General features: G+C 45.8%; 1 protein-coding gene across 1 annotated transcript in view; it reads right to left on the bottom strand.

Annotated features, from left to right (window-relative positions):
* jarid2b (jumonji and AT-rich interaction domain containing 2b) overlaps nucleotides 1-25,243 on the bottom strand; it is a gene marked incomplete at both ends in the record, with an annotated part of 109,396 nt that extends 84,153 nt beyond the window's left edge. Inside the window, one exon of the mRNA XM_079998882.1 lies at nucleotides 25,199-25,243. Within this exon, the coding sequence (XP_079855008.1) occupies nucleotides 25,199-25,243 (45 nt within the window). The remainder of the gene's footprint in view (nucleotides 1-25,198) is intronic.
* Nucleotides 25,244-25,516: the final 273 nt, after the last annotated feature.

Genomic DNA, 25,516 nt, shown 5'->3' with positions numbered 1-25,516 from the left:
CCGGTAACCAGATTTAGTATCCCAAGAAAGATTTTCAATGCCAGTTGTGGTTGGAAATGCTTGTCATTTTGACAGTTATATTGTGGAGCATGTGTTTTGGAAGTGATTTGACTGTTGAGTAAAGCCCACTGGTTCCCATCAAAGGTAATATATATTTAGTGATTAAAACAACAGATTACTTGGAGGACAAAGGCTCATGCCTTTTTTTGTTCACGTAAAGCCAGACATGAGACCGCGTCTGAGCTGGAATTCTCAATAGTACAGTCAACAGAATATCCTTGGCAGGAAATAGACAGCTACAAAAAACTGAACCACTCTAAACCACAAATAACATATTGATCCTCAGTACCGACTAAACTAAAGAAATCTGCTTCACATGGAAATACTCAGGCCCATTTTATCATATCTTAGACCACTGACAGACCTTTCCCGCCTACAGTAATGTCATGAGATTGAAAATGTTTTGCTCTGGCGATACCATCAAAACATTAAAAAAAAAATCAAAACACAGAACTAATACTATCGGACAGGAAACAGAACCAAAGTACCATGCTGAGCTTCAGGTTTCAATTTTATTTATTTTTCCCTTCCCAAAATCGGTCCATCTGAGAGTGATTCCTCATGACATCATCAACCTGTAACCAAAGCAAGAAAAAACCTCTGAGGGTTTCCTCCTCACGGTCTTTCGGAAAAAAAAAAAAAAAAAAAAAAGAGAGAATGGCATGGGAACCTTTTAAGACAACCACATCAAAGCTGGACGCCTCCGCTGGGGGCGAACGGCACAGAATCCTCAACTCAAACGCAAGGGAACGACTTTGCTGACTCAAAAGTGCCTGACACAGCGCAGTGACCCGCTCCACTTCTAGTTAGAGAAACCACAGAGAGAAAATGAATGGCAATGATGCACAGCTGGGGTTTTGACTTGAGGTGGTTCCAGATCTGACTCATAATGCCCCGAAGCACTATTTCACTTCCACGTCATTATTCAGCAGAGCTTTATTGAAGGGGATGTCGCCGTCTGCGGTGGTGAGGAATGCATGAACTAAGTTGAGTTTGATTGAATGGTTGCGTGGCCATGTTTCCTTTAGCATAGAGGATGGACTGGCTTCAGTTCTAGATTTCCTCATAAGGTAAGGAAATTCCTTCCTTTCTGTCCCCACACATCTGATGCCTTGTTATAACTGAGCTGGTACAAATCTCACACGAGTATTAACTATTCCAAGGAGGATGCAGTACGCATTAATCATGTCACTCAGATAGAACAATCAGAAAACTGGTATCTGGTCTTAAATCTGGTATACATTATATTGTTACCATTTTTGATTGATAGATACATTTTTTTGTAGATCATTGCTTATAAGTATTCCGAACTCTTCCATGTTAAATTATTCATATCTACATTGTTCTACATGTCTTTGTGTGTGCACCTTGATAAATACAAATGAAATGACAATACTACTATAATAATAACAATCACAATAATAATAACACAAATAATAATACATCCCAGCTTTGGCTTAAAAGTCTGGTTCAGTGGTTTTTAAGCTACAAAGGAGCACACAAGAACAATGAGTTGTTTGCGTGGTGCATGTGAGGGTCCTTATCACGGCCAAACAGGGGGAACGTGTTGGAAATGATTTGCGATCCGTTTGTCCGGCCTTAAAAGCTCAACGGCCGTACGCGGCAGCCGCTGGTCTCTCTCTCTCTCTCTCTCTCTCTCTCTCTCTCTCTCTCTCTCTCTCTCTCTCTCTCTCTCTCTCTCTCTCTCTCTCTCTCTCTCTCTCTCTCTCTCTCTCTCTCTCTCTCTCTCTCTCTCTCTCTCTCTCTCTCTCTCTCTCTCTCTCTCTCTCTCTCTCTCTCTCTCTCTCTCTCTCTCTCTCTCAACAGAAAACAAAGGGTCACCTAAAATAAAATATAAATCAATCTTAGTGTGGCAGTGAAGAAAATCATTAAGGGCAGTCTCCATAAAAGAAAATAATCAATCTTAATCCATTGTGTCTCTCTAGATTCATATTGAGCGGCGGTGGCATAGAGCAAAGATTAAAATAAAAGAGATCAATATGAAAGAAATATCTTGCAGTGACGATGACGTGGCAGGCTACACTGACATTCCTACGATTCCTGAGGGCAGGCAATGGGTTTGACCTGACAAAACTGACGCGAAGAAGAGGAGAGAGCGGATCCGCATTTTAAGTATACATGGAGAAACCAAAGGCTGACGTTACTATGAACTTTGTCTGCCCTCTGTGAAGGAAGCAGAGGCGGAGAGGCTTTGAACTACTAAAAATACAAAACACTATTCCCAGGTAGGGACGTAGACTCCTTGGCAAGAGGACCGGCCGGGACTCCAGCGGTAGATGTTGTCCAACCAGACTAACTCGGGGGGGAAAAAAAGCGGCAGAATACAACCGTGAACGGTTTCGGGAAGAGGGAGTGAAGGACAGAGAGAGGGAGAGAGAAAGAGAGAGAGGAGACAAAGAAACAAAGAGAGGGATAGATTGCGTGAACACACAAAGCAGGGGTCTTGTGCACAGGAGACAGGCTAACTACTGGTGTCTGCACACAGCGGAAGCCAGACCAGGGAGTCGCCACCCAAAACATCCGCTATTTAAAGGAACAGCCATTAATCTCTTGGTCTCTTGCTCCCTCTTCCCGTGTCTGTCTCTCCCCTTTCTCACATGAACCTCACAACAGCTCTGCCACCAGGAAAATAAAAAATAAAAATAAAAGATCCCACGAAAACCACATGAAAGGTCCTGCCCACCCACCCCCACGTCGCTATGGAAGTGGTGGCCAGGGAGCTGATTTGAACCAGGCAAGCCACGGTGGTGCGTTACCAGGCTGTTTTCCCAGGCTGTCTACTGAACAACGAAAACAACACGTGGAATCCGCATGAAGCAATAAGTGTGACATTCAGGGCTGCATATCAGGATTACCTCCTCCCCAAAATAGTTCCCCATCACACACTCCTCGTGCTCGCCGTTCCCACCAGGAAGAAGAGATCCTGTTAGAAAGATCCAGGAATGCTCTGTGGGAGCAGCGAGTACAGCAAGGACTCGACAGGGGTGACAGGGCAGGACAGTGCAGGCATTGTGAGCGAGGCAAACCACCCACAGGCGCAAATGGTGCTAGGCTACACTACGCCATCATTACAGGGGAGGACGAGGGCCGTCGTGGAGAGACAAGACGAGACAAGCACGCAAGGCGGTGGGGGGGTAGAATGAAGCAGAACAGAATAGTGCTCTGTTCAGTTGAAGTGGATTTTGGAATACCTCCTGCCAGAATGTACCGAAAAAAAGAAATAGATAAATAACACCTGGGACTAATATAAGAGGCGTGAAAAGCTGTTACTTCAAACAATTTCTTTCCCTGTTACAGTAATAGATGATTTCTTTTAAAGCCATCTCTGAAAGAAAGCCAATTAGGGCCGTCTCAATGCTGACATTTGAGTTGACGATTGCCACACATATAATTGCTTTATCGTCTTTTATGTTCATTCTATGCCACTATAACTTTAATAGTATACATCCATCTTAGGAAGAAAACCGAATAATATAATAACACATTTGGAATGGTTGCTTACTTTCCTCAAACCAACTGATGAAAACATTACACTTATTGCAACATTTCTAATACTGGCTCAAAATTCCAAAGACATTTGGAAGGACACATATTATTGGACAATGCAATGATTTAAAACTATATGAGCGCAAATTATTCTGATCAGGCCATTACGCAATAATTGTGAGAGCTCTAGTCAATTCTCGATATAGATATCTAAAACGGGGCCATCTCTGAAAGCAACCAAATCAAAGAGACCAAATTTGGCAGTTGTGGAAGTTGATTGGACAGCACAATTTACTCCCCTGTCATGCGTGGTGTGACTGGAGTATTGTGCGAGCACAGCTCAGCAGAGTGGGGGAGTAAATGTATTGCTGTGCGTCGTGTCAGCGTGGCTCATCACAATGAAGGAGTACCTGCGTGCGAGAGCGTTTTCGTCCAACGAGAAATCCGAGAGCTCCTCCATCTTAGTCACGCACAGCTTTTACACAGTAGATGTGATGGGGGTGGTGGTGGTGGTGAGGGGGTGGACCACGCACTAGCCGGAGATGTGGGTTCTTATTTCCATGACAACAATACTCCACCGCTCACACACCTACGTAAGTAAAGGCTCACGCCACACCTGCCTGTGTAATGATATGCTTTATTATAAAGACACAGCACGGTGCCGTTTTTTTTTTCCCCCTCCCTTTGTTAGCGATGAATAAGTGGGATCAGAGAAAGCCAAAGCATACTTGGGCAAATGTAAGCGTACGTTAGAGACTATTCCCTCGGAAACAAGTGAGCGTTGTTGACGCAAGAGAACTTTCCCTTTTCTCTGAGATCTCGATGTGAACTTGTGATGCGCGCATTTCTTGCTTGTCATCTCATAGCGAAACTCCTGTGAAATCAGGTGGAGTTCCTGTCAAACAAGATGTGGGTGAGGTGGAGGGGAAAGTGTCAAGACGATGACTAAGATGAAAAGTCTTTATCCGAAATCAACATAAGGTAATAGTCTACCAGAGTTAATTTCATTTATATCTTGCATATAAGTATCAAGTAAATCAATGCCATGGAGATAATAAGGCAGGAATCCTCTACAGATATCCATAATATAAAATGTTTCCACAATACAGTGTGTGCAACGTGCAAGATGCTGTGCAAGACGCCCCTGCGCTGTCCCGAGGGAAACCCTGTGTGTGCATGCATAGCCGGCGTTTCTCCCGCTGGTTTGAATAATTAACTTGGGGCCTGCATGTCCCCTGGGCCTGTTGAGAGTTGCTGGACCGTTGACTCGGCCTCTTCAATCCCTTCACGAGCCAGCTCCCAAAGGGGGCTGGGGCTAGGGAGGGGTTTAGGACGGAGAGGCAGCATTATAGCTTCACCTGGCGTTTGGAGGCATCGGGCGCTTCTCCTCAGGGAGTAAAAGTCATCGCAGAGAGAAAACAAAAGCAAGGAATCATATCATAACATGAGGCAGCTTGTGATCCTCTTTAAGCTACCAAAACATGACGATTTTTGCCAATTATGTATGCGTGCATGAACTACAGAGAGACAGCAAGGTTTGGCGATCACAATAAAATTGTCAAGCAAATAAAGCAGCCACATTGCAAATGAATAGTTGTGTCTGACGTTCATATTTCAAAACACTGCAGAATACATTCATCAAAATATATATAACGGGAGCAGCCAAAAGCAGAAGAAGATGATGTTTAAGGAAATCTAAGCCGAGGTGAGGCCACTGTCACTGCCTGGCTGAGGTTTTAGTCAAGCCAGTTACACTACTTAGAATAAAAACGATATGGGGAAACGCATAGGAGGAAAAAGTCAAATTGTGGGGCCATTCTACATTTTTCAACTGATTTCACTCAGTTGCATTTTTTTTCCATGTAAAAGGAACGGTCTACGCATGTTGTTTTATTGCCATATCATTGAAATTGCCTGTGGTGATTTAAATAGTGAGCATCAAAATCTATTGTCTACTGGTACAAATTATGTATCCAAATCCATATCGTGGCACACATTTCTACTGGTATAAGCTTACACCGCCCACACCTAGAAGAGGAAATTCTCGACATGTAAATCCCCATGTAAACAAGTCAAACATTCGAAGCATGTTGTTACCACAATAGATTTTGAATCATCTAGGGCAAATCCTCTAAAAAGAGGATAGCAATATATCTTAAGGCTATAGCTTTCCCATGAACAGTACTTCAATGTTAAACGTTTGTATAAACTTCCAAAAAGCAGTTGCAATAGATTTTTGTCTTTATCTGGTTGACCTGATGAATAAGGCTTAATATGTGAAATTCGCTCAACAGAGCTCACAAATAGGGTCTTATATGGTGCACAGTGTAGCCAGGACCTTAGCTTGGCAGTCATTACGGGCCAATCTCCGGCTCTGGTTTCACTTCCCATTAGCCTTTTAGAGCCATGACAAGACACAGGGGAAACGGGTCTGGGTCTGGAATGGTCCCTGGAGCAGACCTTCCTACCCTGCATGGCCTTCCTGTACCAGTTTTCTCCGACTCAATCCTCTATCCTCAAAAAAAGAAAATAATTAAAAAAACACAACATTTTACCAGTTTTTCTCCTAGCTGACAATGAGGACGATAAAAGCGACATTTTAATTATTCAAGAAGCTCTAGATCATCCCGTCTTTCATTTTCTAACGCTCCTGAACATGCACATAGGTGTCCAACTGCAAGTTGTATGTCAGAGAATACCAACGTGACTACTGGTGTTCAGTAGTTTGACACCACCTATGCTTCCCTAGAACAGTATACGATTGATCAACTAACTGCCAAGCAACTTACTTCAGAAGCAGACGTACTATTGTGTCGACGTTGTCGAGAGTTCTGATTTATGCTCAGCGACTACTTTACAGAACTTTGCGGACCAGAAAAATAACGTAAAAGGTTGGTTTACCTTGGATCTTAAAAGTTCTTTATTATTTTGTATTAATTAATTAAGCAGTGAAATTAATACAAATAAAGCAGAATATATTCAAGATAATATGGTTTATGGGTACACAGTTAAAACAAATGCTGGCATTTTAATGTTACATATATAAAACAGTACAGCTGATAAAAAGAATAATCTCAACCTAAGACCCTCTCTGCTTTCCCCAAGACCCCCTTCCAGCTCCATGCCCAGATTACCCATAAATCCCGTATAATTTGCCAGATAATAGGGCCAGCCAATGAGATTGTCAGGTGAGGAGAAGGGAGAGAATTGATTGGCTCACGCGGTGCAGTGGGTGGAGCATGTTAGCCATTCCCCAACAACAGCAGCATGCTGTAAATGAGTGAGTGAGCGCCAGAGGGAAAAAAGTGAGAAGTCAACTCTTTCAGTCCGCCTCACAATCTGGTAATACATCCTTCCTTCCTTTCCCTCTTCTGCCAATTCCTTCCAACATCTCCCTCCTAATGGTAACTACCGCCCATCCATCCTGTCGTTTCCCTCTCCTTGCTTCAATCCACAGTCTCCATATGACTACTGACGGACGCTTGCAGCGACGCTGAGCAGATCCCTCACACACACAATACACTTTCCTGACAGCTTAGAAGCAGGAGGTCAGGCTGGGTACCGGCAGAAAGAAACAATCCACGCGCACGCGCGGCAGCAGCTCCACTCGGGTTGAACAGGGTCTCTGCGCTGACCTAGTTCTTCCTCGTCACTCAAAGGCAAAGAGCTGGCTAGGACCGTGCATACACAACATCCACTCCGTAATATGCTTTTCACCGCCATCCGCATGAGGTAAATGTTCGGGACGGGGGGGCTCACTCACAAACACCCCCCCCCCTCCTCCCTCCATCCTGTGGCAATAAGGCAGCAACAAAGAGAGTAGGGTAGAGGTGCTGCCAGACAGACAGCCTAAAGCAGCCATCTTGTCTGTTTTGGTGTGTACGTGATGCTCATACTCAGCGTAAATGAAAGATGGGCTAAAAACTAGACGCTAAATCAAAGACTAATTATCAGCTTTCCTGGCAGTTGCAAAAATACTTCGGTTCTGCCGACATTTCCCTCATTACAGAACAAACAGTGGAGAACAGTTAACCGCACAGCAACTCACACTCCACTCTTTTTTTTCCTTCCCAGATACAACCTTGAAAGATTTCCTCACAAAAATTTCTTGACAGCAATCCCTTTTACCAGAAAAAAAGGGAAAAGGTCTAAAATGGTTGTTCAACCGCGCCAATCACCCTCTCATCCAGCATCATATCACTCTCTCAGAGCGTCAAGAGCCAACAGCCTTGCCTCTGTGGGCAAATGGCTTCTCTGGTCATTTGTGACAAGGGGACTCAATTAGCGACTGAATTACTGATCTGAAATGCCCGTTTTAGAGTCGACCAACAGACAGACACCTTAAGAAATTGTCAAAATTCAGCCACGGCAAAGTGTGAAATCTCGGGGGCGCAGTGTAAAGTGTGGAGAGAGAGAAAAAAAAAAGGATTGATTGAGATGCTGAACAGAAGCACGGATTTCTTACACTCCATCAGATTGGAGCCAAACCCTCACAAGAAATTAAGGGTTCAGGTGTTTTCCAGGAGGAGTGGATGCATTTCGTGTTTCACGGACTAACGGACTAGGGCTTGGCAGCGTCATATTACCATGCAGCTGGGCGGTTTCTTGGTTGGAATTTGGAATCACAGTTGGCTGGCCGTGACCGTTTAAACCGCAACACCTGTCACAAAAGTAAAAGGTACGGCAAACTCAGCTCAACTCCAGAGTGAGTTATCATATATAAGCGTGCAATGTCAGGGCCGATATTGGAGTCTTAATCACACACACACACACACACACACACACACACACACACACACACACACACACACACACACACACACACACACACACACACACACACACACACACACACACACACACACACACACACACACACACAGCAGAGGGTAAAGCATGTGTCCATTGTCACTGGGGTCTCATGAGCCCCTCTGCTCTTTCAGCTCTGACAATAGCTGCATTGATAACACCTACAGGCCAAAGAAAGAGCAAGCGAGAGAGAGGGAGAGTGGATGGAGGACAGCGCAGAGATAAGTAGAAAATGGATGAGAACACATTAGAGGACATCCCGAAAATCTTTACCACCATGTTTGTCTGCCCCGCCCTAAGAAAAGCAATTGTGTATTGAAGCAATTTCTCCAAAGTAAAAGACTCTTGAAAAGCACTTGACAAAATAAGAAGGTGAAGTTGGGGCCGACAGATACGACTTGAGAACATTGCTTTGGATATCAGCCAGTCGGCTCCGCAGCCAATCAGTGGGTGGGACGACCGATCTCGACGCACTCAGAATAAGATGAGTGACGGAAACTTTGGAAATTCAATCCGTGTGACAGGTTATCCGTCAACATCCCAGTTTAGGTAAATGATATGCAGTCGGGCTGCAAGCCCTACATCCAGCCATGAACCTTCCTTTCACTAATAAGATGTTTGTTTGTAAAACATAAAAAGACTAAATTTGAGCAAAGGTGTATCTGGCAAGGCAAGAGAATATTACTTCTTCAGTACTTTATACATAAATAGGATTATTTATGTGCAATGATTAGCTCCGAATAGTTGGAACACTGCTTTTAAGTAAGCTCTAATTTCCCCATAACGCCCCCTGCCACTACCTCCATTCACAGTGTGTCATTAGGCTAAACCGATTTGCCCGGATCTGTAGTCGTCCAGTCAGGGTCAATAAGTTAAACTTAAAGTAGAAATACCTATGTGAGTAGTTGACCTTGGCCTCTTTCCTGTAAGAAAAACACAATGAGCAAGAGAGGAGAAGTTGTTTATCTGTGTAAACAAGATTAGTCAGCCTGTCAAATCCTGCTGATTCAAAAACATGCTGCATCCAGTAATAAAACACCGGGGATAAAACACCAGTGATTAAAAAAATAAAAAATAAAAAAATCTAGCGATCCAAAAATAAGCGTCGAGATTAAAAAAAAAAGACTCAATACAGGCAATCAGGCTCCCGGGTGGGACCTCTGGGACATATTAAGTGTGTATATTGCACACATCATCTCCCAACTGTTTAGCAGGGGAAATATCTATTTACTCTGGTAAACAGAGCTGACAGTGTCGCCAGCAGCAGACACAGCGGCTTCATCAGATTCACTCCCAATAAAAATGACCGGCGGAGAGATTTTAGTGTACAGCTTGCCAGAACCACGGGAGGGAGACTAAATGATTATGTTATAACAACACCGCTTCGGCTTTCGCAGAACAACAAATCCCAGGCTTGACAGGATATTGTGGCCAAGAGAAATTAAAGAGCGAGTGGGAACAGGAACCAAGTGGAGAGGGGCCCAATTTCATGGAGTTTACCCGGGGCTTGAAGGTATCTCTCACAAGAGGCAAGGAGCACAGTCAAGCAGCGATATCCATTAGAGATGGAGAGAAAGATGGGGCTCGATTGACTATTATTAACCCAGTCCAAACCAGATTCCAAAATTCCTTTGTTCCCGAGGCCTTATGTTCCCTCAGTCCATTCCTCCAATTACAAATATTATTTACCGAAGAAGTACTATCAGATTAGGATTTTCTGTTAATATACCAGAGGTATGGCCATTATTATTCTTTTTATAGCGAGGGGATATAGGATGAAGAGAATATGGGTCTGTTTTCAGTGAGAGAAAAAAAAAAGATATTTATTCATTTAGCTGACACTTTTGTCCAAAGCAGTTACATTAAGGAAATGTAAGGCCCTGAGAACGTAGATATGCCCCCTTAAACCACATGGTTTATCTTGTTACTGGTCTCCAATGTTGCAACAGTGTTTTAAAATGGTCACATTTTCAATATCTGCGGCCTGTCCAATTAACAGGAATATAAATACATGACAAACTAGTGTGAGAACAAGGCTGTAAGAAAACTTCACACCAAACACCTGGAATATGATTCAAACTCGTGGACCTCTTCTGTTAAGCCCTTTAGATGGCAAACAAACAAAACAAAAAAAAAAAAAACCTGCTTTAAAAGCGGTTGAGCTCTTACAGGCAAATGGGGGGGAGTTAATGGAAATGGCTGCTCCACCGACGATTGACAGGAAAGACGGGACGAATCCGAGCCACAGACACAAAGGCAGGCGGACGGAAGCTCTGGTCATACCGCCACTTAAATTTATTACAAATATTCCGGGGGAGGTGGATGGCCCAGGGACATAAAGAAAATGACGCTAGAAGCAAAAACTAGGTCCAAGAAAACACTTGAACTGAACTGGTGGGAGTGGCGCAACCCCGCCGCAACTACTGGTGCACCGAAAAAAAAAAAAAGGGGGGTGAAAAGAAGAGAACACGGTAATAAAGGAATGATTTTCACCTCACAGCTTGTGTATCCAACCCCACTCGCTCTCTCGCACACAAAGGCATAGCCTGCGAGGCCTGAAGGGCCCGGAGGAGGAGGGGATGAGGCAGAGAGAGAGAGGGAGAGAGAGAGAGAGAGAGAAAAAATAAAGTGAGAGAATGAAGTATAAGATTGCCAGAAAGAGAGTGAAAGCACAGTGAGAAAAGGTGAGGAGCGAGTGATTGCTCAAGCCCGGGAGAGTGAGCAAGAAAGAGGTGAATAATGGCACTGGTATGGAGCAGATGAAGGTGATGCATGAGGGGCGATTAGATGGCGTCGGTGTAGCTGGAGGAGGAAGGGGACGAGAGCATGCGAGAGAAAGAGAGAGAGAGATTAAAAAAAAAACAAACAAAAAAAAAAAACCTTTATTTAACACATGCGGTATATACTGATTTCAGTGGCACAAGCACAAAAAACTTGGAAGACAAATCAATGAAAAAAGAAATACATACCTATTAGTTTTAACACAAACCACACAAGAAAGAAGGCCCTGATGGCAAAAGGTCACATTTCCATCTAAAACACAGCAGAGTATGTCCTTGTAGCACCACCGTCGTTTGAAATCCTGCACTTCACTCATTCCTTTATGAAACCTAAAGTCAACCGACACCCTGGCTCTCGCCAGAGCAACAAACGACCGGGCAACCTCTTGACTAACATCATTCCGTACTCTAGTTTTCCTACTTTTGTAAATATCAAGTTTCCATTTAGTTGGGTCTGGCTTATTGTACCCGGCACCGAACACGAAGGCCGTCTCAGAAATTGTCATCGAACTTCTGAAATAAAATACTTTAAAAGGTGGGCCATGTCTCTGGCATTGGTTGGGTACTGTTGGATCGATACCACAAATAAAAGCATTCACAGCAATAGCACCATGTAAGATTCTCCACTGGAGGTCACCTGAACTTTAGTTGAGTGGCAGCTTGTAGTGAACCCTCCACACTGCTTTTATTGTGCCGTCCATCCCCAGCTTCTCCATCCATACTGTGTCCTTCTTCCCCTCAAATTTGGTTTTGTTTATTGTTTGTACACAACATTTGAACAGCATTTTTCCTGCGACAGGAGAAGTCTACACACTAAGCTTCATTTTTACGAGGGCAAAGCTCGGGGAAGAGGTCATTTCTGTCGGGAACTTCCTGTCCACTAAAGTAGTCCTTCAACAGAACACATTCCTCCTCCGGCAGTTTGTTCTGACGCAAGCTCAAAAAATTCTCAGTATGTCGAATAGACCTCTGGCCTAATCGAGAGGCTAAAGTTCTGGCTCCCTTAAAGCAACCCTATTGTAACTTTTCTACCTTAAAATAACAGCTTCAGAATAACTTTGACGGTACACTGACTTGTAATATGGAGAATGGCACCTCTTTCATTCCCACCCTCCCCAGAATGCTTGTTCTTGCACTGTCACCTCTGTGTTCTGGTATGAAACCGCAAGAAAGTGCGTTACGCTTTAGGTCACTTGCTTGATGTGTGGCTCGGGGTTTCCATTTGCCGCCAATTATATATTTTTTCCTGGTAAAATTTATTAAAAAAAAAAAAAAAAAAAAAAAAACGACTTGCCCGTCGAACCGCTCCACCTCACCAACAGTGCGGGCGAGACGGACCAGTGGTGCGCCCGGCACCCGCAGGGCCGGGATCCCACCTCAGCCGGCACGTGCCAGCCCTCACTTTGATTGCGCCACAGGGGTTTGTTACTCGCACGTGCTGCCCCGGTAGCCAGTCATGCTGGTAGCAGGGGGGGGGGGCTCCGCCCTTCCACACGGGGAGCGAGGGCGCAGCGAGCACTCAGTCCACGGCTCCGGGAAGCGGCGAGGCCCATGCAAGAGGCGCTGTAACCTAGGTGTACGTTACATTTGTGTTTGTACCATAAACTGTTATTGAAACTCGGCCAATAAGGTTCAAATTTCTCTGGTAAAATCAATTCTTTCCGGAAGTATTACGACAGTGGTGTAAAAGTGCAAGTGCACTCAGAAACTGTAGGGGCACCAAACCCCGAAAGTACTAAATACCAGTACAGCGAGGCTGCAGGGTCCAGTCTCAATCAGTTGAAGAGAGCTCATGTTTTAAAATTCTATTATAAAACAGATCTCTAAAATCTTAAAATCAATTAAAAACAGTGCAGTGTCCAGTCCCAGGCCACTGCCTCTCCTTAAAATGGTGCTGGCCAGCTGCATCCACACCAAGTCCATCAGGCCTACCAGGCACCTCTGGGTGAACTGCAGCTTTAAGGCCACCACTCTGCTTGCCAGGTGTATCAGACCTTGCCCTCCCTCCTCCGTCGGCAAGAAAAGGACACCCTGGGGCACCCGGCGAAGCTTTCCCAAGAACAAGTCCACTACGACAGCCGGAATCTTCTGGAGCAGGCAGGCCAGCCCATGCCACAACACAAACAGGTTGTTGATGACCAGTGTTTGCTAGGGTTGGGGACCGAACTCAGTACTTTCGTTTTGGGTACCGACCAAATTATGTCAATACTACAGAGTACCGATTCACGTAAAATCAATCGCTGCCAAACTTCGGTATCTTGAGAGTGCATCGGGGTGAGAGCAGAGGAGGTGACGTCACCCCTTCAGCTTGTTCACAGTCTGGACGACGGTGAGCTTAAATCGCTCGCAGGTGTGATTACACTTTTCAAAACTTGACGCAGACAACGCTCGCTGCAACGTTTGATGCGAAATGCAAAATGCAAAGCTAACCACGGCAACACGGCTAACCTGAGGAAACACCTGGTCAAACGCAAAATATTTCTAAAGCTGAGGCGTATTTGATAGGCTGAAAACCCGCAGCAGACGCAGCTAACGTCAGCAGCGCGCTGCAGCCAGCGCCCAAGTTAAACGCTCCATGGAGGATTTAAGTGAGGCATCGACAACTTCATTGACATGTTCAGGTAATTAGCCAGTTGGATAAGTTGTTGTTGGAGATAACTGGGCTCTTTTCATTGGCTTGGCTGGTGTTAGCTTAGCATAGCATTTCACTTTGCATCTTTACTGGCATTATCATTATCATCAGCTCATGCTCACTCAACTGCACACTCATGCTTTCATCAACAGGTTTTATTTTGTGTGGTGTGTAAAATGTTCTAAATAAATAATGTCGAAATTGAGAAGTACCGGTTCAGATGTGAACAGTAACAAACACTAGAGTACACCCTCTGTAGGACATCTGTGGAAGCAGCCACCTTCCCTCCACTTTCTCCTCTACCCCCTCCCAGTTCCTGAAGGGGTAAGAGAGTGACGGAGAAAGGGTTCTCCTAACTCATGGTTGCACGTGGTGCTTTTTTGGTTTCATTCAACTACAATAAATACATCGGCAATAAAAACACAATTTGTTTTTATTGAAGAATCACGGCGAAGGGAACGCTTCATGCCACTCCAACAAGGAAGTTGCGCGTGGGCGTTCACGTAACGTGCATGCTGAAAGGATCTCCCGTTCACCAAGGCAACAGTGACAGACACCAAGCAAGCGCGAGGGAGGAAACATATACGTAGAATAATTATTATGCTTTTGTTTATTTTGGGATTCTCGGGGTGAGAAATACGAGGTGTGAGCTGGTTGATATGGGTACGCGAGCCTCGCGGTCAAAGTGTGAGACCTGGCAGCTCTGTATAACCAGTATTAAAAAACATTTATTATAATATGACTTTAGTAATGCAAATAATGACCTGGAGCCGCAACTTATTCACCGGATCATCCCCGCCACCCATGCCACCATGTCCAGATCACCCGTCTGCTTCCTCGCTGTTGCGCTCATACGTCCACATACATACATCTTTGTGTGAAAATATCACATGGTGGCAAATATGCCGATATATCGGCCCAAGCCTAACAGCTACAGAACTAGAGACATCAAGAGTATCACAAATTAGAGACACATTGTCTATGATAGACCAGGCACACAGTACGTTTAGTCCCGGTGAATGACCTGGTCCATCATCACCTGGACTTTTGACAAGATTTAGTAGTCTGTGCACAGGGGTGACACGGTGCGCCAGCCCCTAAGTTGTTGGAGATGTCGCTTTTTTGGCACCAGTGTAGTTGCGGCCCCTCCTACAACTTAAAGGTGAAGCGGGTCATTAAAGCCGTCATAAAACCGCTAAAAGGTTCTTCGCTTAGCTCAGCCCAGACGGCTTTGTAAAACTCAACTGTGAGCCCATCGATCCCCCCCACCCCCAGCCACGCCCGCCGTGGCCCGCAGGGCAGCACTGAGCTCCTCCACTGACAGTGGTGTCTCCGGGTCTGCGCTGGGACTCACTGGTGACCGTAGGAAGCGGATGGCAGAACAGTTCATTGTCTTCTCTGTACTCTGGACGATACAGTCCAGAGTAAAACTGTTCCGCCTGCCTCCGCCTGGCCCCTGGATCTGTAATCTCCTCTGCCGTTTCTGTTCACAGTGAATGGTGAAGGGAGAGAGAGAGAGAGACTGCTCTCTACAGATGGTAATTGAGCTCGCAGGGAGCACGGCTGGGAAGTAAAATAAATGAATTTAGGTCCCCTCCGAGCACGTAGAGCGGCTTCAGGAAATTGAAAGCTTACACGGGCTCAAATAGTGGTATATTGGGTGGAATAGTTTTATATTTGGGCCGTCAGTAAGACATTTCCCTGGTTTACCCAACAGCTTGCAGTTGCTGGTTAGTTAAGCGAGCAAATTTGCTAAACGGTTGTTCGCTCATTGGCTTAATTGAGTCTCTGTGTTTGTGAGTTTGCTTGTCAGCGAGTGTTTAAAAGTAGACACATTTTGGCTCAGGTACTTGAGCTGCAAATGGCACCTGGGTATGTCTGTGTTTCACCAGGTAATGAATACATAATAGAATACATTGGTTGTGTCGAATATTACTGCAGATGCTTTTCATGTAACGACTGATGAGTTATACCATATCATCACCTCCTGTGCTTTGGAAAGTGATTCAAAACAAAAATGAATAACAGTAACAGTGAAAATATCAGAACTGATTCACAATGTAAAATATGAATTCCAGACATTCATCCACACATAATTTATTCAAAGGCCAAGACCAGTCACAGTGTGTTATGTATTCATCCACTGATTGAAAAGATCTTCCACCACGTATTCTTTTTCACTTCTGACTCACTTTGTCCCAAAAGAGCGAGTGAGCAACCTCCCCTGAAATGAGGGGGAAAGCATGTGCAATTGTGCACATTCAATCTTACTTTACTCTTAATCTGCTTTCACACCCCCGAGAAACATCAGTTACAGCAAAAAAAGGAAGAGAAGCTTGATTTGTTCAGGTACAGTCAGTTGCTATAGAAACGGGGTGTGGGCAAAGTCCTCAGAACCCCAGACGCATAGAGCATTAAATGTAAATTTGGGACGGGATGGGGGGGCACGCTCTCCAGTCACCATGGCAACCCACCGTTACGTGGATTACAAATTATGTTTACACAGTAAATGCTGCACAGGGTTGCTTTAGATATTTCATTGGGTGCAACACCTGCACTGGTATCAACAATATAAAAACAGAGCCAGGAGGCCTGAAAAGTGAGTTCAGTTTATAGATGAGGACTGACATTCCTAAACTGAAGCCAAAAAACATCAGACTATGCCTGGCGTACGGTCGAACAGTTTCGTTGAGAACAAGCAAATCATGTCAATATTATGCTTAATGCAAGTCCAAAATAATGTTTCATGAAATTCATGCAGCTTAATTTAGATTTAAGTATTTTTTCTTATAATAGAGGGATGGCTTAAAATGATGGTCAATTTTAATAAATGCCACCTGTTTCACTGATAGAGTTGTAAAACCAGTAAATTAAGATATAAAAGGCTTGACCATTCATCAAACAGCAACACTGACCACTAAATAATTAACAGCTGATTTTTTGCCAATTATCCATTGAGGTGCATTGAAATAATGCACCCGTTCATCCGGTGTAACATGATGGCTTCCACACAAGCAAACAAGTGACCAACACTGTGACGAGTGCTGATTGTACAGAGGCTTATAGCGTTAGCCAGTGCATCCACCCTACAAAGCTACACTTTGTGCTCAATCCATCAGGACGGTGGATCAAAACTTAAGCCGTGCATTTATTAGTTTTTACAATTAAAAATGAACCTAAAATGAACCCTAACCCTAAATGTGATTATTCCTATTCTCGTTCTTCTGCGACAATGGGGGGTTGTGATTTTCAGAGTGAGCCCTCTGCCCCTCGGGGCCTCATGGCGTTTAATCCAGAGTTGGTCAGATATTTAACCCAGAGTCTGGCTCCCGTGCTTGGGTGTCGCATACACTCTAGCTCCCTGGCTCTGAGGCCTGCGAGAAATCAAGCAACATGCCAAATGCATGTTTAAATTTATTTTATTTTTTTTAACCTCTGGCTTCCACTTCTTGTTCCGTATAGAAAAATACGGAAATCTACAGCTACAGTTACTTTTGCGATACAAAAAATGAAATTAATGCAATTTATACACATCTTGCCCATTTATAAAGTACGGGTTTTAACTCACCAACCGCTTCTTCCACTGACAAAGAATGGATGCTAAGGACAACCTAAAGGAATAATGGCAAGGGCAAGATGGTTTAGCTGTGGTAAAACATGGGCGACCACCTTTGAGAGCTAGATGTACAAAAGGGCTGGCTAGATGTGTGTGTGAACATGCGTGGAAGAGGGGACTCGCACAGCTGTGTGAGATCAAACCAGAGAGGATTCCAAAGTTTCCTTTGGCAAACCAAAGCAAAACAAAACAAAACGGGGAGGGAGGAATGTGAGAAGCTGGCTGTGGGTCAGATGGAGGGAGAGAAGGAAGAAGACAGAGGGGAGCGAAACCGACCAAGAGCGTAATCACGTCTCTGAGGACTCTGATGTTTTATCAAGCAAATAATAAACATGTGCAAGAACAGACGCTCATACGCACGCGGCTACACAAAAGCAAAATTAAAACTGAGCTGCGGACCGAGGACCGATCCAGCGGACCCTGCGTTTGCTGATCCCGCTCAGCCAGCAGCCAGAGGATTTCACATTGAGACTGAACAGCCCCGGCTTCTGTTCTCCGTCCCTCCACCTCTATCCCACTGGAAGCTCCTCACGCCTCTCTCCGCTCGTTTGTCGAGGTGCTGAGTAATAGCATGGTGTGAATAATTTGAGAGGGAGTGTGGGTGAGATAGAGAAAGAGAGCGAGAGCGAGAATAAGGGAGGAAAAAAAAAAAATCCACTCCGGGTTGTATTACAAGACAAGATGGAGCTATGATGGGAAGTAATGCGTTTGTCATGGCGGTTCGTGTGCGTGCGTGGAGGTGGAGGGGGGGGTGCAGACAGAAAGGTACATGTACATATTGATCTGTGAATCAAATGAACCATTTACCCCATTTGCCTTTCACAGTCCACAGTCCCAGTCAAACATCCTTTAAACCTCCACACTCCCAAGCCAACGCAGGAGGCGCCACGTCCTATAACTCAGCGGACTCTACTGACAATAGGACTTTGCAATGTTTCAACCAGTCGCTCCCAACTAAATCTATAAAGAATGCAGGAGAAGACCTGCAATCGTCGCCGCAAAGAGCAGCTTGCTTCCCTAGGCCGTGGCCACTAGGAAAAGTGCTTTGAGGCTGGGGAGTTATTAATGAAATAAATTAAACCAAGACACCATACACTGCGCCACCTTCACCGTTATCTCTAGCTTCTAAATCATTGAGGGGCGTCCCGCTTATTCAGAAGGAACAGGCATCAACAGCGGAGGCTCAGCCACTTTCCTCGCTGGCTCGTTGCTCCTCCGGAGGGAAGGGGGAGAGCTGCCATGCTGAATTAGGGCCTACCCTCGTGAGCGGCCAAAAGCATGTTGAAAAGGGCTGCATTGGAGAGCTCTTTAATAGCAGGGGAGGGTCACTGTTCCACAGCTAGCCATGCATGTTAAGCCCCTTTCCCACATGGAATCCGTAATATTGCAGGATTAAAAGAAAAGAAGAAGAAGAAAAAATATATATATATATATATATATATATATATATATATATATATATATATATATATATATATATATATCCATATCCAGCAAAGGCAAGTAGGTAGTCATTCACACATTGGCCTCCTTTATGGAAAAGTTCCGTATGGAGTCCTCTGTTCCTACATAGACGTTTGTTAAGGGTACAGTACGTAATGCTCGTGCGAGAAGTGTCTACTATCGCGTGAGACTAGGCAACCAAATTGGTTTCGTTTAAGACCAGCACTTCGCTCCCCGTCACCCAGCCCCTCCCGGACGGCCTCGGTTCCCTCTGCTGACAGAGCCCGGTCTCCGGACACAATAACCCTAAACCCAATGATATTAAATCGGTGTGATAATTTTCAACGTGTCCTACCCTCTCTGCCTCCGGAGAAGGAACATCCTCCACCTGTTCTACCTCTCCCTGTCAGTTCCCACCCTGCGGCTCCATACTGCGGTGCAGCCGCTGGGCCAGCAAAGCAATTGCGCCCGAGTCCCCCGCACCACTGTGGCTGAGAGCCACAGATGACTGCTTTAAAAGGGGGGATAATGATAGTTAGAAATATTATAGATTTTTAAAGTTATCGCTGTGAAATGTCTGCATGAGAGATTAAGATGAGAGAGATTGAGCCGCAGCGTAGGTGCAGTGCCCAAATGGACCCGAAAAGTGGAGACTGACTGGATGGCAGTAAGTGTGGCAAATAATCGGAGTGTTCAACCATAAAAAGAATGATTCATTTATTACTGTACTGGATCAAAGCACAAGGAACACCCGGCACAGAACCGGCACTGAAGAATGCTATGGTAATCACAAGATTCCAGCAGATAACTGCAATCCTTTGACAGCAGGCAGCTGACTATGCTCAAAAGACACCCGAGAAATCGGCTTGTAAATTGCTTTTCAAATAAAGAACAACAAACTTTTAATAGTTAAGACGCTAGCGCAGGGCAGTCCCGCACTGCCTGCGGAGGCTCGTGGCATTTGGAGGAGAGCAAAACCGTGGTGTTGCGCGCACTAAGAGCAGGGAGTAATGGGGAGATCGATAGTGACAGAGGCCCCACTCTGTTGCTTCATCCCTCGAGGCTTAATTCTCTGGCTGACAATGTCACAATAGGGGATCAGATGGGATTGACCACAGGATGAAAATGTAAGGAGTGTTTATTAAACTGATGTTGCCGAGATGGAGAATGGGGGGGAAAGGGGGTCCCGTCGGGGGGTCGAGTCAGGGACGTGAGTGATGTGCACAATAGTCATAAGGAGCCTAATGCCAGCCTAAGCTACAATAGCTCGGCTGTTATAAACACGGATGAAAAACAAACCAAAGCTGCCTATTTACGCCATGGAGAGCTTAGAAGACAGCTAAGGCCTGGGGTCAACAAAAGAATGGATGTTTTATAGAGAACATACTTAAAATAACAAATTTGAGAATGCCCGCTGGACAGCCCAATATATAGTGGTGTAAAAAAGTACAGACTCAAATTGTTGTTTCTTTTTTTCCTTATTTAAATTGTCCTCCGTGGGTCCCTGTAACGCCTGCAAGGCCAAATCAAAGACAGGGCTAAAGAGTTGATTCAGCGGCACAAGGATCTTTAACAGATAAGCTGTGGTGGACATGGACACACACACGGACACACACACGGACACAGCTGTCTGGCTCCCTCATCGCCGTCCAAACCCGCAGGAACATAAATCAGTCGTCACAATGAAGACACGGAACTCAGGGAGCTCGCAGGGTGTACGTGACACACACAGTGTAAGACACACCGACACAGCCCTTTTCATTACACTATCACCCACGCACCAAAGTAAGCCACGCCCTGTTATATGATACAGTACATGCAGAAACAGATTACTATGGCCATTTGCAAGGCACCTGCAAAATCCAGTTCGTGCCCACAGCTGATAAAGGAAAAGGTCACATTGCATAACACACATTAGCGTGTGTGACAAAATGCTACAATAAACTGAAGAACAAGAGGAGGGGAGGAGTGGGTGAGCAGGTAAATTGTGTGTGTTTTTATATTGCCGAAAAGAGTTTAGCGGAGATCCATTTGGCCACAAAACAACCCTCGCCCATCTAATTTAAAAAGCACAGTACAGAAAGCGCTAGTAATGATGCAGCAAACTCTGTTGGCAAACTACATCATTTGGCTGGGAAAGAAAACCCACCTCTTTCACCTCACTTCAGAGAGAACGTAATAAATGCATAAATAAATGAGGCTAAATTAATAGAGGGTAGCTCGGGCCTGCTTCACTCCCAGACAATTTCTGGCTAGATACGCGGAACCGGCAGGCCTTATGAAGGGGCAGATCGGATCCAATTGCATGTTGGGCGGCAGCCGGGGGAGAACAGCTTCCTAACAGCCTCCAACGCACAGCAGTCAAGTGGGCAGCGTCCGCCAGGCTCTGGCAGCGCCGGCTTATCAGGAAATTTGCTTATGCTATGACGTGATGCCGAACACTGTGGACTGGATGCGGTTACATTTAGTGTTTTTGGTTCTTCCGGTCTATGCTAAATGCATTGTCTTAAAGTGGGTTGTATAGAGGAAGTATAAATTATGAATAGCGAAGGCTTTCAGGACATCAAATATAATACTTGGTGCTTACTTTGTCAACTTGTTGAAGACAGTTAGTTGTGGAAGGGCTTCCTACCTAAAAGTAGCACAAATTAACTAATGTTCTCATTGGGTCTACACATGGGTATTCACACTTCACACAAGAAACGCGGCCCTATTACATTTGATTTGTTGCAGACAGTGGAAAGGCACAAACATCCTTAGAAATTCTGCAGCGTGGGGAGTATTTCCCATCTTGTCGCTGTAATGCCCGTAATATGTGCCAAAAGAATTTTGGCCTTAGCGGGCTAAGTCAAATAAACAGGGCCGTAAAGTGGTAAGACACAGTGTTAATGCCTTCGCCACAGTGCACGTCGTGTTGCCTCGGTAGCCATAGTGACTGGGAGGTTGCGACGGTGAACCCTGCCATGTTGCACACGTGAGGAAAGGGGAGCTTATGAAGGGGAATTTGCATTGAAACACAAGGTTAAATGAAGCAGACTGAAGCCGAGGCACGGTGAGAAAACAACCCTGTGACCCCCTCTTCATGGGCCAATGTGAGGCCCACATTTCAGTCGGACAGCCCGAGAAATGGAGAAAAGAGAGAGCGAGACACAGAGACGAAACAGGGGGAGAGAGAGAGAGGAGGGGGAGAGCGCCTGTGCTGCCTCCATTCAGCCCCTGCTCTCTGGTTTGGTTTCCTCTTTATGTGCAAACTCAACACACACACACACTGCAGTGGATTTTCATCTTGGTCCTCATCAGTTGTGTGCCTGATGAAACAAACACTGACAGCCTCTTTACATTTGTAAAGGCCCCTGCAGCAGCTGTGCTTGTCCCACACACCCCTCGCACGCACACAAAAATGCGCGCACACACACCCCCTTTGAATCTGAGGCCTAGCTCCAGCTGGGCCCTACAGGAAGAGCCGACTCGGCACAAAATGGCCCTGGCTGCAGTGCCACACACACACACACACACACACACACACACACACACACCATTAGAACAACACAGCCACACATTAGTGCCTGCTCTCTCACTCATTACACAACCCCCATCCCTCAATCAGATGACTGAAAGTACCCTGTGAATTTAGGGAGTTATAAACTACACGCATGGGCCTATAAATTAATTTAAACGAAGGCACAGACCCATGGAAAGAGAGGGACAGGGGAAGAAAGTGAGAGATTGCTTAAAATATTGGTCAGATTGCTGCGAATGACGAGGCGTTCCAGGGAACTAAAACCCCGAAGTGGAATTTCTGCTTTTTCTCTGCTACGCTCAGATCACCGTCTTTCAAACGTGAAGGAAAGGAAAGGGCAATTGCACGGGCTTGTTTGCTAATATTAGGGACATAGAGTCCCCCAGACTTATCTCTCTTTCTTTAATGACAAATGAATTTAAATAATGTTTGCAGATAGTATGTGTATGTTGAAGGGTGGGGTAACAACTCACACTCATGTTTATGGGGAAATGGTTAAGCCAAGCATACATAATCTCCTGACGCTAAATAATGTTGGTTGTGTGTGTGTGAGTGGGTGTGGGGGGGGGGGCAATTCAGTAGGGGCCAAGAGTCCTTGTCTCCGGGCCTAGTAGGTGTGTGCTGGGGGGGTTGTTGCTTGGGGACGTGGAACCGAGCTCTTCCAGGTTGTTGTTGTGTCACGCTGCGGGCTCGGATCAGGCTGAGCCAGACGCTCCGCAGCGACCGCAGCTGCGGGAAAACTGTGGCAGATGTTACACGGGCAAGTGTACGCATGCACACACAGATAGTGCCCACAACAACAATAAAAAGAAAGGGGAACTACTCAGACTCCGGGCCCCCGGTGATCTCCCTAAACTTCTAATTATACACCCAAAGTTACGAATAGAAAATGTCCAAAAGATCTTTTAGAGGATGTGACACCGGTGGGGTTTGTGTCGGCCCGGCTCGATTTAACCGAGCGGGGACTTTTTGTTTCACTTACTCATCATTGCGATGACACATCCTGCTCCGCTCGCTTCAAAAGACAAGACATTGGAATAACTTGAGAGGGAGATCGACCACTTGGAGCTTTTGTGGCAATAAAAACCACAGTGTGTTAGATATCCCAAACACCGGATAAATCTTTAATGCCCCAAAGGAGATGTTTTATTCTGTTGCACATAATTACTAGAGCTCCTGGGGTTTATCTAACTAGAAAGGGAGGAATCCCTGTCTGTGTGTCTCTGTCTGTCTGTCTGTCCTTCGATTATCTCGACAACCCTCAACTGATCTACCTCACACTTGGCAGCCACAGGAGCTCAAATCTAAGGTTAATTATTCTACTTCCTTTCTAAACCTGTTGCACTGCTTATTATTATGTGATACCTGCTTTTGAGTCAAATTTCTGCAGGCTATATCTATGAGTTTTTAAAGGGTCCGGAAGAAACACTTTGAGAGTCTCTGAAATAATGTTGCCGTTGCTGGAATGGGGGATGGGTGCTCTCTTGACTTCATTTCCACCGTGTTCCCAGACACGATATGGTTTATAAGCATGGTGACAATGCACTGCAGGGTGCATCAATACATTTCAACAAAGTGCTGCAGAACTTGCGTCCGGAGGACACGCAGCAGCCTGCGGGACACGGTGCGTGGGGGACTTGGCGGAACGAGGAATGTGACGTGTCTCGGCACCGAATCAACGTCGTAACAATTTAAAAAAAAAAAAAAAAAAAAAAAACGTGACATCAATGTCAATGTTTGCAGGCTGACCAGGCTGCGGCTCCAGCCTCGTAAACCCGTCGGTCTTTACTCGCAGAAAGAAAATGGTCGCTTCACACATGAGCCTCTGCAATGCGACCGGATCGCTTCTTAGAACCGACGGGGATCATCCCAGATTCCAAATTTGTCTCGAACGAAATGCATTCCACCCACTCTCCCTATATTGGGGTCCAATATAGGGAGAGTGGGTGGAACACACAAAAAAAAAAACCAAAACCACCTCCGGAGCCATTGCAAAACAGGGGATTAGTGCTGCAATATCTCCCGTTCGCGCGCAGAGGTCACACGGAGACGCGCGACACGGGGCGAACCCCACGCACACTCCGGGTCCACTTCTCTACCGCGTGGGGACGACCCCACCGCGTAGCGGGAGCGGCGGAGGGGGAAGGAGACCGCAGCGATACGTTGAAACGAGTCCCCCTTCTGCCCCGTTCGCCGGTTCTACCGAGCGTTAAAGAGCCGCTCCGCGATTCGGTCGCTCCGCAGCCCACGGCGTCAGCGAACGCAAACTCACAACACCGGAGCAGACGAACGCCGGACGGCGTTTGAACGGCGTTCCGTTCCACGCGTATTAGGAAAAAGCTTTTTGTGGTTTTGGGGGGGGGGACGACACGGCCGAAGCTGGTAAAGCGGTGTTGGGACGAAATGGAAGCCGGGGTGGCTGAGCCATGGCCGACCGGATTGTCTGCTCGGCTCGGAACGGGAGCAAACAAAGCCGCACTGGAAACAACTAAGCGACTCATTTCAACACACACTCGGTTTAATAAAACACCCAAAGTACAGCCGTGTACCACACACCGCGGTGCGCGGATGAAATGCGCAAACGATAAGCTAGCGTCCAAATAGGCTGAAATGAGCAGGACTGGATACGCCAGCCTGAATAAACATTGCGGTCTCTTTAAATACAGAACACGTTACACTTTTTGGGGGTTAAAACAGCAGCAAAACCGCCGTTTGACCCACATCGCGTCCAGCTGGACGAGATAACCTCCACGGCGCGATCAAAGTTGACGCGTTTTCCACCGAAACGAGGCAAAAGGCAAAACTTAGCACGTCTGGAAAATGTCACTTACGTATTTCTTTTGGATGATATTCCTCTTGGGTCTTTCTTTGCTCATTGTGCAATCCCAAAAAAAAAGAAGAGAGGAAAAAAAACAAAAAAAAAAAAAAAACAAGAATGTTCCGCTATAACGACAATGGCCACATGAATGTCTTTCTTCGCCTCCACCGAACGTGGATTTAAATCCCCGGCGCTGTGGCGTGTTTGCTGCGCGACCCCTCGCTTCCCTCTCGAGCCGCTGCGTGGTACGATCCCCCCCCCCCCGCCCGCCCGCCCGCCCACCCCCCCCGCGTTAAGGTGACGCACACGGACCGGACCCGCACTCACTTCG

Source organism: Zeus faber, assembly GCF_960531495.2.
Source record: "Zeus faber genome assembly, chromosome: 1".
Classification (NCBI taxonomy): Eukaryota; Metazoa; Chordata; class Actinopteri; order Zeiformes; family Zeidae; genus Zeus; species Zeus faber.
This window is presented reverse-complemented; position numbering and strand designations above follow the sequence as displayed.